The sequence below is a fragment of the Pyxicephalus adspersus genome, chromosome 5 (genome assembly GCF_032062135.1).
Source record: "Pyxicephalus adspersus chromosome 5, UCB_Pads_2.0, whole genome shotgun sequence".
NCBI classification, from domain to species: domain Eukaryota; kingdom Metazoa; phylum Chordata; class Amphibia; order Anura; family Pyxicephalidae; genus Pyxicephalus; species Pyxicephalus adspersus.
In genome coordinates, this window is record NC_092862.1 from 77333855 (window position 1) to 77350656 (window position 16802).

Sequence of the window (16802 nt, forward strand, 5' to 3'; positions counted from 1 at the left end):
AAAAATTTTCAATATTGTTGACTTAGAATCTTTCTGCATTGAATATTAATGAAAATGCCTTTATTATTCTAAAAGTGTGTGTGATTGTGTTAAATAAATCTCTGTTTTTATGTATGTTTACATGTTTAGTATATTTCCTGTCTGTGCATGTCCTATTCCCTGCTGATCCCAGATGGTGCTTTTGCTACCTTAAAGCCTTTTTTATAAATTAGAGGAAAAGCATACTATTACATTTCATTGCACTTTTTGATTGTCTGTGTTACCCATCCTAAAGGAAAAGCGAAAAAAAACATTATGAAATATCTATACACCTTTTAATCCAGTACAACACATGTAGATAACAAGAGCCAGTAATACCCCTTCTCGTTCCCCTCGTTATCGACCATAAATTGAGCAGAAGTCCAAAGGTATCATCATCTAAATTTACTTTTTAACCTTTTTTTTTTTTTGTACAATATTACTTTGTAATATTGTATTGAAATTACAGTATTTCAAAAATTAAACCTATTTAATTTTTTCCACTAACACATTTTAGTCTCATGTTTTTGTTGCACCGTTCCCTCATTGTTATGTTTTTTTTTTTAATCTATCAGGTATCTGCCTTTTTTTCTTGTCAAGGAAGTATTGCAACACTTGTAAAGTTTCTCATTAAAATATGTCTAATCTCATTTAACCCCCCTAGCGTTCTAATTCTGTCATTTTTTTGATGCAAAAAGTGATCCTATTTTTTTTGCGTAGAAATTTTTGTTTATATTGTGGGCCTGTAATTCTTAGGATTAACTCCCGGGTATAATTATTATATTTATTTATTATATTAGAATCATAATTTATAAAATACATAATTATAAATCATTATTATAAAAAATAATGAAATATTAGCCCAAAACAATGTAATTTATCCAAAAAAAAAAATTTTATCAAAAATTTCCTTCTGAAATTTTCCAAACAAGGGTGCAATATTATTGATTAATAATAATATAAATTATATGCAGATTTTAGAAAAAAAAATTTACTTCAATTCAGGAAGTGATTAAAAGGTCAGGGCTAATAGCGTGCAAAATGTAAATCAGGGCACTGGGCAATGATGCTTGGTGCACTACAATATGTATTTATACTTTTATTATATGTTTTGATGTGTTTTTACTTTAAAAAAAAATTTAAAAGCAGATTACATAGTAATCTGCTTTTAAATTTCCCGCCCCCAGAATCCATCACTCCACCGCATCATCCGGAAGATGTCACACATCTTGCCGGGTGATGCGGTGGGGATGTCCCCGCCCTTCTTCATTCCCCTGCTCGCATCACCCGGAGGCCGACCTCTGGGAGATGTGAGCAGGAGAGCAGTAGATTCAGGGGGTGCTGCCAGCGGGAAATCTCCGCTGGCATCACCCTCTGGATTTACTATTGGTGATCGCATCTGCAGTTAGATGCGATGCACCAAGCAGAAATCCTGCATGGTGCATCGCATCTAACTGCAGATGCGTGCATCGGGGTGGTGGGGACCCGGGTGGTATTTAAAAGCAGATTACTCCGTAATCTGCTTTTAAATTTCCCGCCCGGCCACGCCCCCCGACGGAGAAGCGCCCCGCCATCACAGCGGGATCGTGAGATCGCCGCTGGAGCGCGGGGATAAGGTAAGAGGGACCCTCAAAGGTACCCCGAGTGTGACTCGGGATTACCGCTTTTTGCAATTTTTTCCACCCCGAGTTTTTTCCACACTCGGGAATACCGCTAGGGAGGTTAAAGGTGTCTGTCCTAGCATAGCTGCCAAAGCTGCATTTGTAAGCACAGTGTGTTCAAGTGGTGGTGCCTGCGTACATACTTAAGGAAACATTTAAAAGTGCTTCTGTGTAATCAAGGTTGCACAAGCCCTATCACAATCTGGTCATATGTAAAACTAAAAGTTCATACTTTAGGGGTTTTGTTTAGTTGTTGTTTTTCTGCTTTTTGTCCTTTGTTACATTTAGAATCTAGACTTCATACCTGTTAACCCTTAGCTTCACCATGGGGAAGGGGGGGGAGAACAACACACTAATCCAACTTCAGGTAGCAGTGTAGGTATCATAGCTTTTGAACATCCCAATGTGTATACACTACTAAACCAAATAAATCCTCATGTTTACTTTGTGTCATGCTACTCTAATAATATTTTACTACACTGTCTAAATCAAGCAATGCATTTTCACTGTTACTTTATAAACCTAGTTTTATAGGTTTTGAAAAAAATGATCTCTGAACTTGTTCTGTAGTTTCATGTGTATTTATCTTATGTTGCCTATAGAAAATAACTCCACTTCAATTAAAATGTACTGCTTGGCGAACTTGAATACAAAGCTCTAAAAACTTTTAAACCCAGAGATAGATGTACTTTTAAAAGTGGTTACAAATTTAACTTTACACATTTATTGATGTTCGGCAGCACAATTGAAAGTATATAGTTTTGGACCAATTTAATTTGAAAGTAAGATAAAATACTTTTATATCCACAACAATAGATATTGTATAGTTTATTTTTTGGTTTTGTAACCACAAAAACATGGATAGTAGAAAAGTTTTTGAACATTCAAAGAAATGGCTGAAGACAGTTGGAGGATTGCAAATTAAAGGAGATCTAGGAAAAATCAGCGAAACCATGTAAATTTGGGAGAGTTGATCAGATATGGTAATCTTCTATTGTAGAGAATTGGTTCTTCCCCACGATACCTGGAGAGAGAAAAGCAGTTGTTTGCTGCTTGCAACACTAGAAGTGTTATTCAAAAACAACTGCTGCGCAAAAAAAAAAACTCTGTGCTTTTAGTAAAACTGTAATGGTTGTTTCCCTACTAAGCCCTTCATAATACACATAACCATGATGTTTTTACTCCTCTTTATAGACCTTAATAAAGAGGGGAGTTGCTCCATAGAGAATTAAGCTTAACAATGCCTCATGTGTATCTGTTCAAATCTGGATTCTTCTATGTTCTACTTATGCAAAGAAAAACTTGGTTTAAACCTTGCCAGGACAATTGCAAAAGCCAAATAAGCTTATTGTAATGCAAAGTGTTAACTGAAACAATATGAACATTGAGTGAAACTGGAATGGTGACCACAGAAACTAAAACATCAAAAGTTCAACTTGTTTAAGTACTAAAATGCGGTATGTGTTTATAAAAAAAATCTTACCATTCATCTGGTAAAATAATTCTCAAACATTTTAGTATTGAATTTTATCATCACATAATTTTTCTGAATGCATTTTAATGTACAATTTACCAGGCTGGGTCCCTTTCATCATGGGAATGCAAGGATTGCTTAAGAGGGTTTTGAATTTGTTCTTTTACCACAAGCTCTGTACCACCTAGGAATAACCTTTTTGAGGCTATATTTTTAAAGTATAATGCTGAGAGTTCAGATAGCACTCTCAGCAACATATTGAAATCTGAACTCTCAGCATTCTACTTTAAAAATGTACCCTCAAAAGATTAATCCTGGGTTCATTCAGCTTTATTGTTGTAGTAACCTTTACTTTGCTTTTCTTGCCTTCCAAGTTAGAGCACAATTTGACTGTGTCTTCACTAATGTCTGATCTACATAAGCTCCCTTACTTGTGTTTTATTTACAGCAAGAGTAAAGAAGGTGATAGTGGCACTTTCAAACCAGGTCGTCTTGATGTGCAGTACTTGCCTGAAATTCACCACTATATCAGACTCAAACCCCCTATTGGTTTTATTCCAAATATAGGCAACTCTATAAAGCACAAAACTGCTCTCAAACTCTGCCTCTGAAACACACCATATCTGTGTGCATCCTCAGATCCTGTTCCTTAAATATTTATTAGGCATATTTAAGGCACAAAACAGTTAATGTAGGACCTAAAGGTTTTTATTTTTAATTGAACTTGAATGTCTGATTATCGGTAAGCTTAACTTCTTGGTAACGCAGAACTAAACTAAAAAAAAAAAAAAAAATCTCACCTTTAGTTCTGCACGTCCCTTGATTTCCTCAGTTGGGTCCTGTAATTTCCCTTCTTCCCAGCATGGAGGAAGCACTGAGCTCCACCATTGTCTGGATACGTCAAATGATTGGCATTTCGGGTGATGTAGCCTGCTGTAATGGGGGCGGGGGGAAGAGTGACAACCTCCCCCATCCTTCCAAATGTAGGAAAAATGCCCCTTCTGCGCATGGCTGAGATTTTTTTGGCAGAGAAAAAGGTACTTTACGTAGGTTGCCCCTTGTTAGCCCTTTATGTAAAGTAAAAATTTTGGTGATAGGTCCGCTGTAAGCTTTGTATATTTTTGTCATGTTTTTGTTTCAGTGAAGCCAGTGCTTACCCTGTCTTTTACTACAGATGCCCTACTTTTATGGTTTGTAGAACTATCCTTTCAAACGGTGTCAGCACAGTTAGTGTCATAAAGTTCTGTTTGTGCACTTAGAAACAAAATACTCTGTTACCCCTGTCAAGTGTTGAAAGATGTGTTGCTAGCTTGTGCTGGCCAGTGACCGCCTGTGACACTGACACACAGCTGCACCTGCTTCACTGCAAGCTGCTTCAAGCAAACAAGGGGACCTGTAGACGGAGCTGCAAGAAAGCAAGCCAAAGTATCTTAGACTGCGCAGTTCTACCCTTGGATAGTTTCAAGAGGACCGAAAGGTCCACCAATAGAATCCTGTTTTTAAATTGCATCTCAGTGCCTTGAAAAGTTGCTGTGAGGTCTTTCATTAACACTGATTCTTGCAAACCACTGGGACACAGCAAGAGTGTTAACTTGCCATCAAAGTACTGGAATACAGGCCCTAGCTCCATCAACTTGTCTAATAATTAGAGACTTGCCATAGGATTCACCAGAAAAAAAGACATAAAGGGGGGCAGAATAATATGTGAATTTTTGGATAAAATGGTAAACTTGGGTCCAAAAAGATTTCATTTTAGCACAATCCCAAAATATACCTGTATGTAGTATTGCTCCTTGGTCCACTCCAAAAATGTGGATCTAGCAAAAGAGGGCCCATTGCTCATTTTGAAAGTAGAAGGCCAGTGGGATTTATCGGTGAAAAAGAAATGCGTCTAAGCTCTTGAGCTCCTTGGTTTGACTGAGTCATGTAAACCAGGCGGGAAGCATGGATTGCCAATAGTGAGGTGTAAGAGTTGCAGAACTCTTAAGGATAGATGGAGTTGTGGGATGGCAGTATACCTGGGTGGGAGCTGCCTTTATGCACCAGGGGAGAGAAGTCAGGGGAACAATTGTAATGGACTGCCCCAAAGTCACGTCAGAGGGTCTGTACTAGTCCACAATTCTTTACAAATGAACAGCTGTGAGGTACAAATCCATGTCTTGTTATCCTAGACCGCTCAAACTTAGCTAGCTGAAGAATACGAGCTGGAGGCCTAGGTGGTTTCTTCAACCAGACAAACTGTAATAAATGGAAAGTAAGGCTCTGTATTAAGACATCCAGAATCATGAGCTGGACCACCATGTTAAGAATATTACAATGGCCAATCAAGGAGAATGTTTTAGAGGCCCACTTTGTTATATCTTGATGAATTTGCTGCAAGAGAAGGGAGGAAATTTGGAGCATAGATCTGAGAGTTATTCCCAAAGATACACACTCCCAAGTATGTATGGCTAGAGAGCCCCACATAAATGGAAAGGATGTTTTAAGAGACTGTTTCCGAAACCAGACTAGGTATAGGTAATTATATTAGAGGTTGTATGAGGTAAAAAAAGTTGTTGGTGAAGGCTGGGATCTTGTATTCTCTGTCTGAGATCGAAACTCCAGAAATGTCCTAAAAGAGGTTTTAAGGGCTTGCACCAAAATAAGGGGAGATAAGGGAAAACCTTGGCACTTGCCATTCTTGAAATCAAAATGGTTGGAGAGGAACCCATTAGTCCTAAATCTAAGCTGTGGGGGCAGACTAGAGAGACGGTATTGTTTCCCCCAAACCTGTGTGCTCCAGGGTTTCAGCCAGAAATGTGCAGTCCATTGAAGGCCTTTTCCACGTGTCTAGATGGGAGCATCATATGTACACCCTGGGAGTGGGTGGCATTATGGATATTTATAGTCTTTGTCATTTTCTTGCATGCTTCTTGGGGGGAACAAACCCCACTTGATCTGTGTGGATTGGGCGGGAAATCAGAGGGAAGATTCTGGCAGCCAGGATTTTAGAGTATAATTTAAGAGCTACATTCAACAAAGAAATAGGCCTGTAACTAGCGCAATTTGCATGATCTTTGTTTAAGAATGCATGATCTTTGTTTAAGAATAACAAATATGATAGCCTCCAGTAAATCTTTCATAACTGAGCAGGATTGAGACAGGTCATTAAATGCCCTGAAAAAATAGGGGGTTCAAGAAGCTAGGCATGTTTTATAATAGAGAGTGAGGCTATCCGGACCTGGAGCCCTACTTGTTTTAGGAAGATTTGAGCACACAATGTAACTCCCCTGCTGTCAGAGGAGCTTCAAACAGAAGCTTTTCCTTTAGCTCCTTGTATTTATTGTGCCATACCAAAAAGTGCTGGGGGTAGCTGCTGTCGGCTGTTCATTTTCCCTTTTACACACAGGACATGGACCGCCTTTAAAGTTTGCACAAACTTCTACCCAGCTTCGTACATACACTGCTACCTGTCTCCCCATTTAGGTACCTTCAAACGGATAGTACCCGGCTTCATCTTGCTCACCAATATGTGACCTGAACTTTAAACAAGTGACAGCAGGGAGTGAATGAGCCAGTCAGTTTAGGTTGCTAGGAGATGACGTTGTCTGCAACTTCTGCCTACCCTCTGGACTGTCCAGGGAGCACACGCTCCTCCCCTGGTGTGCAAAAAAAAAAAAAAGTACAGAGGCAAAGGAGTTGCATGGTGGGCACAGGACAAGTCAGATAGGTCAGAATAGCACCTGGAAGTGGAGAAGGCATCAACAGAGTCTTAAATTCTGTCCCTAGTGGCCATGGTGCTCTAGGTCACAGGCTAGGGGGCTTTGTGGGAAATCCAGTCCTGAACATATGACAGATGTTTAAAGCTGTTAAAGCAAACAAAATTTTCCTTTCAATGTTCATAGAGAAGCAGTGAATATGGCATTTATCAACTTTTTACTGTAGGTGTTTCTTACTAATGTTCTATACTTGTAAAACTCTGTAAGCATCTTTCCATAAGAGAATTAGTAAAATTTAGAACTGCCAGTTCTCATTTTCTCCCAATTCTCCAAACTTTTTGATCTGAGAAATGGGCTTAGTTATTGATGTTCCATAAATCCATATACCGTGTGCTGCTCTGCAGTCTGAAACAATGTGTACTCCCCTGATCTGCTTAATTTGTTCTGTGCTCTACAGAATACCACCCTTCTATATTTTGGAGGGGAGCTACTCCCATACCTACTACTGCTACTTTTTCAGGATTGAGGAAACATCACCTTTCGATTTACCGAAACATCTAGTAACTCTTTAACATTCTGCCTCATAAAAGCAGTAAGACCATCCTATTTACTATTTTATTCCTATTGTAATAGGTGTCTATTTGGTATATTTGTTTAGTCATGCATTGGAAATACCTGTCATACTGTAAAATCTTTTAACTGTTCCTTTAAAGGCAGAGGAGTAACATGTTTGGAGGTATATTTTCTGAAACTGTGAATTTTATTATATATAAATAATATGTATGCAAATAATGGTTTATTTTTTATCAAAATGTGTTTTTGCTAAGCACTGTTTTTATTTTATTATATATATTTTTTTTTTTATTAGAAACAAGCCAAAGGGCAAGATTTATTCGACCAGATTGTATACCATTTGGACTTGGTGGAAACAGATTATTTTGGCCTACAATACATGGATGCTGCCCAAGTGTTGGTATGTATCTTCCGGCCTTTGTGTCCCTGAACATATTTATTTTCTATTAATAGCTCAAGCTAGCATATGTGTAAACAATTGGTGCCAATGATAAAGAAATAATTTAGACCATGTGTGAACAAATGTCTTTTTGTTTATTTAATTGATTTTTCTTTATTCTTCCCGATTTTCATTTTTAATCACATAGTTGTGTTTTTGCATTTTGAAATAAAAATTGATTAGAATCAGATTATGGAAAGTTTGACACAGATTTCTCCTAAAACTGCAGGGTATGTATTTATTGATATAAAATGGGCTTAAATGTCAATGGGTAAGCTTCTTTCTAAGCTATTTTAATGAATTCCAATGATCAGACAGATAAAGATGGCACACTTGCACACATACAACCATTTAATAGTCATTTGAGTAGTCATGAAGGAGCAGTATCTCTATCTCAGTGGTTGCCAACTGGTGGTCCACGGCTCTGGCCAGTGCACCACCGAGCGAGGTCAGAAGAAGGACCCTGCTGAGGGAGGCACACCGGCAAGAGCAACGCACCATGTCCCCCCATACAAATCCCTGGCTCAGGGAAGTGGGTGGGCTGTGTCCCTGAACACAACCCGCCCACTCTCCCATCGCAGGCTCAGATCTGCAATGAGAAGTGGGCGGGGATATGCCATCATGACATCACTATGGGGGAGGTTTCTACCCTTTGAGTGAAACCTGGATCCCCACGCATGCGCGGTCAAAAGCCGATAATTTTATTGGTCCGCGGGACCAAAAAGGTTGGCGACCACTGCTCTAGCTGAAAATGATTGGAAAAAAAACTAAAAAAGTCTTATGAAGCCCCTGCATCTAAGCACTAATACAATGCTAAACTGTTTTGGTTTTAAATACACTTCAAAGCTCATTTCCTCCTTGATTTATGGTTTGCTTACACTCTCCTCCTAGGTATGCAGTTTTATTGTGTTTTGTGATATGTTCTAATTATATTCATTTCTGTATTTCTACTAATTTATTGGTGCAAATATTTAGCCAAAATAATCTAAGCCAGAATTTATGTGCTGCAGTATACAGTCAAGAGAAAAAGTACAATCCTAAGGTTTTATTGTTTCAGAACAAAAAAAATCATCTGGTCCTTGGATAGCTTTAAATTGGACTCTCAAATGTAAAACATGCTGCGGATTCTTTTGCGTCATTATTTAATAAAAATTAAGCCAAACTGGAAAAGACATTTGTGCAAATCTAAGTATCATAAGTCAATAACTTTGACTATCTTAAAACTATCTTAAGTAGCAATAAAATCATCATTTTTTTTGTTTGAATTTTTTTGAAATTTTTTGAAATGTTTTTTTTTTTGTTTTTTTTCAATCTCCCATATGGTGGATTTTTGGACTACGTAATTGTTTAGATTTATTCTAATTGTACTGTCATGTACTTTCACATTTAACTGATGTATTTCACCTGGTAATATATGTATGTACACCTGGTAATGGCCAATATTCAAATACATTAACAGCACTAGGCTAATACTTACTCACCTAATGACTATGGAAATGGTAAGGGTGTACTTAAAGCATACCTAAACGCATAATTTTCACTTTACATGAAAGGGTAGACAACCTTTTATGCAAAGTAAACATTCTGTTTGTTTTTTTTTTTTTTAACACTCTTTAAAAAAAAAACGTGCAGCACCGCCCCCTAATTCTCGATCAATTAGGCGATCGAGAATAAATGGGAGCGCAAAGCCTCCCGAGATGCGGGATGTAGGTATCTTGGGTTCTCCTTCTGCGCATGCTCGAGCATCTCAGGCATGTGCAGAAGGAGTCTTTTTGTGAAAGGGGAAAAAATTGCTGATCTCACGCATGCGCAGTGGGATCGGCAAGTTTTTTTCTCCATCTACATTACCCGATCTCGCACCTGGGTCGGGAGACATAGGAAGAGGAACCCGAAAAAGAGAAGATGTCGGCACCCGGAGCTCCGACACGAAGACGAATGCTGGGACAACGTGAGACCCGATGGAACACACACACACAGTTTTTTCACATCTGTGATGGCTTTTTTAGATGTTTTTGAGCAAAGTCCAATCTAGCCTTTCTATTCTTAAGGCTTCTGAGTGTCTTGCACCTTGCTGTGCACCCTGTGTATATACTTTCATGCAGTCTTCTCTTCACTTGGTTTGCGGTTGTGCAGGGGTTTCTCTTCACCATGGAAATGATTCTGCTATCATCCACCACTGTTTTTTTTCTTCCTTGGACGTCCAGGTCTTTTGGCCTTTCCTGAGTTCACCAGTGCTTTGTTTCTCATCTTGTACCAAACTGTAGATTTTGCCACTGCTAATATTGTAGCAATTTCTCAGATGGGTTTTTGCAACTTAAGAATGGCTTGTTTCACCTGCATGGAGAGCTCTTTTTACCGCATGATGTCTGTTCACAGCAAAATCTTCCACATACAAGCACCCCCATCAAATCAACTCCAGGGCTTTTATCTGCTTAATTGATAAGGACATAACAAAGGATTTGCCCACACCAGCCCATGAAATAGCCTTTGAGTTGATTATTCATATACTTTTGACCCCCTGAAATAGTGATTGTGTGAAAAAAAGACTTTAGTTCCTCACATTTTTATGCAATCTTTTTGTTCAACCCACTGAATGAATCTGAAAGTCTGCAGTTCAATTGCATCTGACTTGTTTCATTTAAAATTTGTTATGGTAATGTACAGAACTAAAATTAGAAAAATGTTGTCTCTGTCCAAATATTTATGGACCTAACTGTATGTCTTGGTTTGTTGATCATCTTTGTTGGTTGTATTTTCGGGTCTGCTAGCAGAATAATTTTGTTTTTTTCAGTAAAGCAGATTGTGTGTGTGTGTGTGTGTGTGTGTGTGTGTGTGTGTACACGTGGTGGAACATACATACACACAAACATACATACAATTTAAAAATATAAATATAATTGTTTGTTTGTGTGTATATGTTCCACCATCTCTCAAACGCATGGAGACATTTCAACCAAAATTGCCATACATATGACTGAGACTCATGTGAGTGCACCAGTCATCTTTTGTACAGCGCAGTGCTATATGTCAGAGCTATATTTGGATGTATGTATGTCATCACTAGGAAACGCATGGAGACATGTCAACCAAACTTGCGATGTTCCACTATCACAGAAACGGATCGAGACCTTTAAACCAAACTTGCTAGACATATGACTCGGACCCATGTGAGTGCACCGCTGATCTTTGTACTGGGCTGTGGTATATGTCAGAGGTATATTTGCATGTGTGTGTATGTATTGCTCCGTGACAGTGTGTCTTTTGCTTACATACTTTTTTTTTTGGACAGTTTTACAAATTTCTGGCCTGTAAGAATGCCTTCAAGAAAACGTATAGCAATTGTCTGAGTGCAAAAAAGGCAAAAAAAAAAAAAAAAAATAAAAACAACACTGTAGACAAGAAAATCTCGAGGACAGGAAAAGAAAGCTTGACATGCTGCGCGAGAGAGCTACTACATCTATAGCTTCAGAGACAGTACAAAAGCATGAGGCCTGACTACAGGAAATGAGAGAAAGAGCTACTACATCTAGAGCTACAGAAACCATACAACAGCGTGAGACCTGAGTATAGGAAATGAGAGAAAGAGCTACAACATCTGGAGCTTCAGAGACAGTACAACAGCGTGAGACCTGAGTACATGAAATGAAAGAGAGCCAGACGATCACGGACTGCACATCATGGACTTGGCATTGGAAGGATTCCACTATGATCTACATAAAGTCTACTCACAGCATGCAAGTGTTACCATAGGAAAAATGGAAATGGTTTGTAGTTACTGCCAAGCCAAGAAGTTTAAATCTGAGTCTCCTGGTATTTGCTGCAAAAAAGGTAAAGTCAAACTCTGACAACTGGAAACACCACCACAAGATCTTTGGAATTACACAGGAAATATCTCGGTGTCAAAGCATTTTCTTAATAACATTAGAAAATACAACTCATGTTTCCAAATGACATCATTTGCCACCACATCAAATGTTCAGCGGCCTGGATTTCCAGTCACATTCACGATGCAAGGGCAATTTACCATAAAGCGGGATGGTTACTTCCACTGCCAGATCAACCACCAAAATTTCTACAACTATATTTTATTGAAAACAAACTAATAGAAACTGACTAGAGGTGCACCTACTTCGCAGGAACAAAATTTCAGATTGTCCCTAGATAACAAAGGATGTTTCATGAGCACAATGTTCTTATTAAAACTGCATTGGAAAATTTGCCATTAATTTAGATTATTTTATTTGTATATTGTACCTATACTTTTAAAACTTGTTACAAAACATTTATTTGATTTAACACTATATGTTTATTTGATTCCTTTCCCTGTATAATATAGGATTGCAAAAAAATAAATACCCAAGCAACACCAGGTAATCAATTGGTATATGTATAAATATTTTTTACCGTTAACAGGAAGGTAAGTAGGTTGTCGCTTTCTGCATTAGAGCATATCCTCTAAGTGCTGGTACCAAAAATTTTGTGCTCTTTTATTTTCCTACCTTAACCTAACAGATACCCTAATGGTTATCAAAGGATTTCCTGAAATGGAGGAATGCATAAGATCACATGACCATCATTGGTGTTTAAATTTTAAGTTGCACAAGCTGGTGTGAGTTAGGTGGCACTAACAAATCACGGTACCGACAACCACTCCACAGTAATCTACATTTAGCAGACCTTATACCTAGCCTAAAGAACAAACAAAGCTATGCCTAAATATTACATTGTAGAAGACTGTAAGCCTAATGGTGTATTTCATCTGTTTGAAGTTAAATTCACAATGTACAGCACAAGTCATTATGAATTCTGTATAATTGGATACCACAGCACACATTTTCACCTAATAGAGTAAATATTTAGTTATCCGACACCCACAGGAATTGCTAGATTCCAGGCAAATGTAGTTTCTGGTTACTTAAGAGTTGCTGTTACAAATAGGTCTAACTGATTCCATAACCCATACCATACCATAAACTCTGTATTCTATAATCAGAATGTCCCACAAAAAAACAGGGCAGTAAAATGGCAGCAGTAAAGTTCATACCCAATACAGTGTTTGCTGCAATTCCCGAGTCCATAGTTGCAGTGTACACAGGAGGCAGTAACGTTCACATTTTTATTAAATTGAGTCTTTGGAAGTTGGATGGATCACACATAGGACGACAGCAGGGATTTGCAGTTCCTGAAGCACAATCAGTGGGTCTAGTAGAGTTTAGATTTTTTTTTTCTTTGGACAAATGTAATTATTAAATATCTTGCCAAGAAAATATGAAGGCATTGCGATACCTGTGAAGCTGCAAATAGAAAATAGAAGTCTCCAATATCTGGCTATGCATGAGTAGAAGAATTGTGTAAATGAAAAGACTGGCTGAAGTAAAGTAAGTTTTATTAAGTGAACACACACACTCACACTCCCTTTTTTTTTTTTTTTTTTTAAGTCTTAATGCATCTCTAATACAGAGGTAGCATCTTTCTATGTATAGAGCACTGGAATGACTTTTCCACATGAATAATCATTCCAAAGCAATAGTCATTATGCAACAGGTGAACTCTTGAACAATTTAGCATATTGGTCAGAGAAGAAAAATCCCAAATATATGCTATTGCTCTAGAACTATAAACGTAGTTATCTATTTGCATGATGTTGTTTTTTTGTGATTTTAATAAAGTTGTGTGGGTGTTTTATGTACAACAATATTAGTCTCAATAAATGTGTAATTTTCCCAGAGGGAAATTTACCTATATCGGACCCTCCCCCTTTTAATACGGTTAGCCATCTGCAGCCACCAAGTATTTAATTACCCTTTTTTGAAATCACTTACCTGGGTATAGTCTACACCTGATCAACCCCTTCGCCCTTATCTAACATATTTTGCATGAACTACAGTGACTAATGCAATTTATACATGTCTCTCCTATCCCCTGAGGAAGCTTCTTAAGCGAAACAAACATAACCCAACCAAAACATTTTTACCTTACATAAAAGGTTTGTCTACCCTTTTATGTAAAGTAAAAATTGTGAGATTAGGTACTCTTTAAAATACACATAATCCTATTTACTTTGCCAAAAAGCCTGCCTTTTTTCTCCTCTTATTACACATTTAATGTTGCATTCAGGCTTGGCAAACAACCAATAGTCTAGGATCCTTTTGGTGAACAACCCTAATTTCCTAATATTAGTCATATGACAGACAATAATAGTTAAGATACAATGCCCAAAATGCAAAAGAAAAAGAACTAGAGACTTGAAGAATAACTTTTTTTTTGCAGGAAGCAGTTCAATGAAGCAATTGGAAGAACTTGTCTTAATAATCAGCAATCCTTTGTTTTGAATTTTCTGCTGCAAAGAGAAGCACAATACATTAGTCCACTTTACCTCATTAAATTCATGTAATGCAGAAACAGCTGACACTGGTGTTTAGACATCTGGAAAGCCAACTTCAACGACTACATCTTGTGATACGAATAGCCGCATCTGAATTTGCTTTAAGGTGATTCTCCAGCCCAAGAAGTCCCCTATATTCACTTGTTAGGCCTGCCTAAACATAGGGCCTTATATATCAATGTGTTCTTACTATTCCTTTTTAGCTACTTGCATTGAAAGACTAAATCTGATTGTTGGTTCTCTGGGGAAAAGACCATTTCTTAGCACTAATGTTCTCCGCATCTCTGTAGTCCTCTTCACAGGTCCTTAGTCAGCCTGATTTATGGTGTGGAAGGTTTAAAGTTTAAGTAAAACCAAAAAGTGTCTTAAAATTGGTGTTCTTCACTGCCAAAGAGATTTATCTCCCTTTATATCTGGCACAGAAAATGATAGAATTCAAGACAGCTGTCTAAGTCTAGGGATTCTTTTTTTGGTCACTCCATATATAATATGGAGCTTCTGCTTGAAATGCCAATTTTCCTGCAGCAAAACATATCTTACTGTATGAAAATGCAAGTGAATGTGAAAGGAAATATCGAGTTGATATTTACAGTATTAGGCCTAAACCCATATATCTATCTATCATATACACACTAACAAACATTAATGAATTATTTTTTTGTTTGAGTCCCCCTGTAAAGGTTTTTGAAATCTGTCTGTAGATGCCCAATTTATTTCCTATGGTAGGCCAAGCAATGTAGTAACCATTTGCAATTGGGACAAACTGTAAAACTAGATGGTAAGGGGTGCTTACAACAGTTTTTGTTCCTGGGATTTATTCTTTTTCCCCCAAAAAAAGTTCCATAAAACCAGGGGTGTAGTGGGGCACGCGTTACCAAAAACAGTGAAGGCACGTGCCCTCACTGTTTTTGGGAACACGTGCCCACTCCTATTTTGGAAAGAATTCTTTGGTATTCTGCGGCTTTAGCTGGTCCGTCCATCTCCCTCCCAATACAACCCACCACTGTGATGGGAGAGTGGGTGGGTTTTGGTATAATGATGTCACTCTGGGGGAAGTAGTGGGGCGGGCATAACATAATGTAGTGGGGCAGACATAACAATGATGCGCATGTGCGCTTGCCATGGATAGTATCGTGCCCACTCTCCTTTTTTTTACGACTACCCTGCTGCAAAAAAACTACCTATTCATCTAAGACATGTCTACAGACTGACAAAGCAGTTTCGCAATTTCAGAACAATCCTAAAATCTACTGCCAATAATCAATCCATTATAGAACTATATTAGAGGAGAGATAGATTGCGACTGACTGCTACATTTTTCCAACAGCTGTGCTAAAAGCTAAATGTGACTGGACTAATTTGTGCAGAAGTTTTCTTTTGAAAGGTCTCAAACTGTTGGCTCAACTTTGACGATGGGACCGTGTGCCTTTAGATTTTATCCAGATTGTTGTCTATATGAATGGATGGAAGTGCTCTGTGGTCACTGTATACATTTTTCTTTTTAACTAAATGTTTTGGTAGGAAGACTAGGGGTAGAAATCAATAGATTAGAAAAAAATAGGGGTAAGATAGGGCAGAGGTTCTACCTGAAGAATATATTTTAGGCACAAGGTAAACAAGTTATTGACCTCTTTCATGGCCACCAAAAAAGTGTTTGAATTTATTAACCAGCTTGAGAACTTCTAATAAATTAGATATAGCTAGCTGAAAGAAATGGAGAAAAAAAGACACTTTCTTGAAGTTATGAGTAATATCTTTAGGTGGTTGGTTAGGGAGTGAGTCATTGTTGAAACCACACTTTTCTGGTATTAGTGGCCTCCCGTAGGTACTTTTGAGGACAAGATTGTACATCCATGTTTGCCCTTCTAAATAAGTTTAAAAAAACAAACAAAAAAAAAAAAAAAACAGATCCTTGATCAGGCATTAGCCTTTGTTTTACATTTCAGATCAGTACATTGCATTTGAGTTGGCCATTTCCACAGCAAGTGCTATTCTCTTGGACAGGGACCGAACCACCTCTACAGGGTGTGGGGAGCCTATGCAGTATGGACTGGGAACTCCTCTATTACCGCTTTAACACAGCAGGTTTCTTGTCTCTGATGGGACAAAATATTCAGAGTTTCTGATATAGAGGATTCTTTAACTGCTAACAAGATGTTGGCATTTACGTGCGTGGCCTAGCTCAACAGAGTGACAAATTGGAGGACTTAGAAAACAGAATTTGTTGAAACAACGTATTGTTTCCAATTATTGCAGTATTCTCCCCAGAATTTTTTTTTCAGCTGGGTCGTGGGAAGCTGCATCCGGGCGGTAAAATAGTAGGCAGGGCAAGACAATTTTGATTTTAAGTGGTGCCATTTGTTTATACCATAGGTATCAAGTAACTCCTATTTTCCTGACTGCTCCATGTTGATGATGGTTAGTCCCTTACCACTCCCATTTTTTGGACCTAACTGGATAAATTCTAAGAGGTCCTTACACCTAGTGTTCCTTTTTTTTCCTACTGTGTACTATAGCCACCTACCTGGCAAAAGAAAATCTTTGGCTGTCCACT

The 16802-nt window shown here is 38.0% G+C and overlaps 1 protein-coding gene across 2 annotated transcripts in view; it reads left to right on the plus strand.

Annotated features, from left to right (window-relative positions):
• Positions 1–16802, plus strand: part of EPB41L4B (erythrocyte membrane protein band 4.1 like 4B) — a 159830-nt gene that overhangs the window by 24425 nt on the left and 118603 nt on the right. For both annotated transcript variants that reach the window (XM_072411912.1, XM_072411914.1), the window contains exon 2: positions 7720–7824. In XM_072411912.1, coding sequence (XP_072268013.1) covers positions 7720–7824 — 105 coding nt within the window. The remainder of the gene's footprint in view (positions 1–7719; positions 7825–16802) is intronic.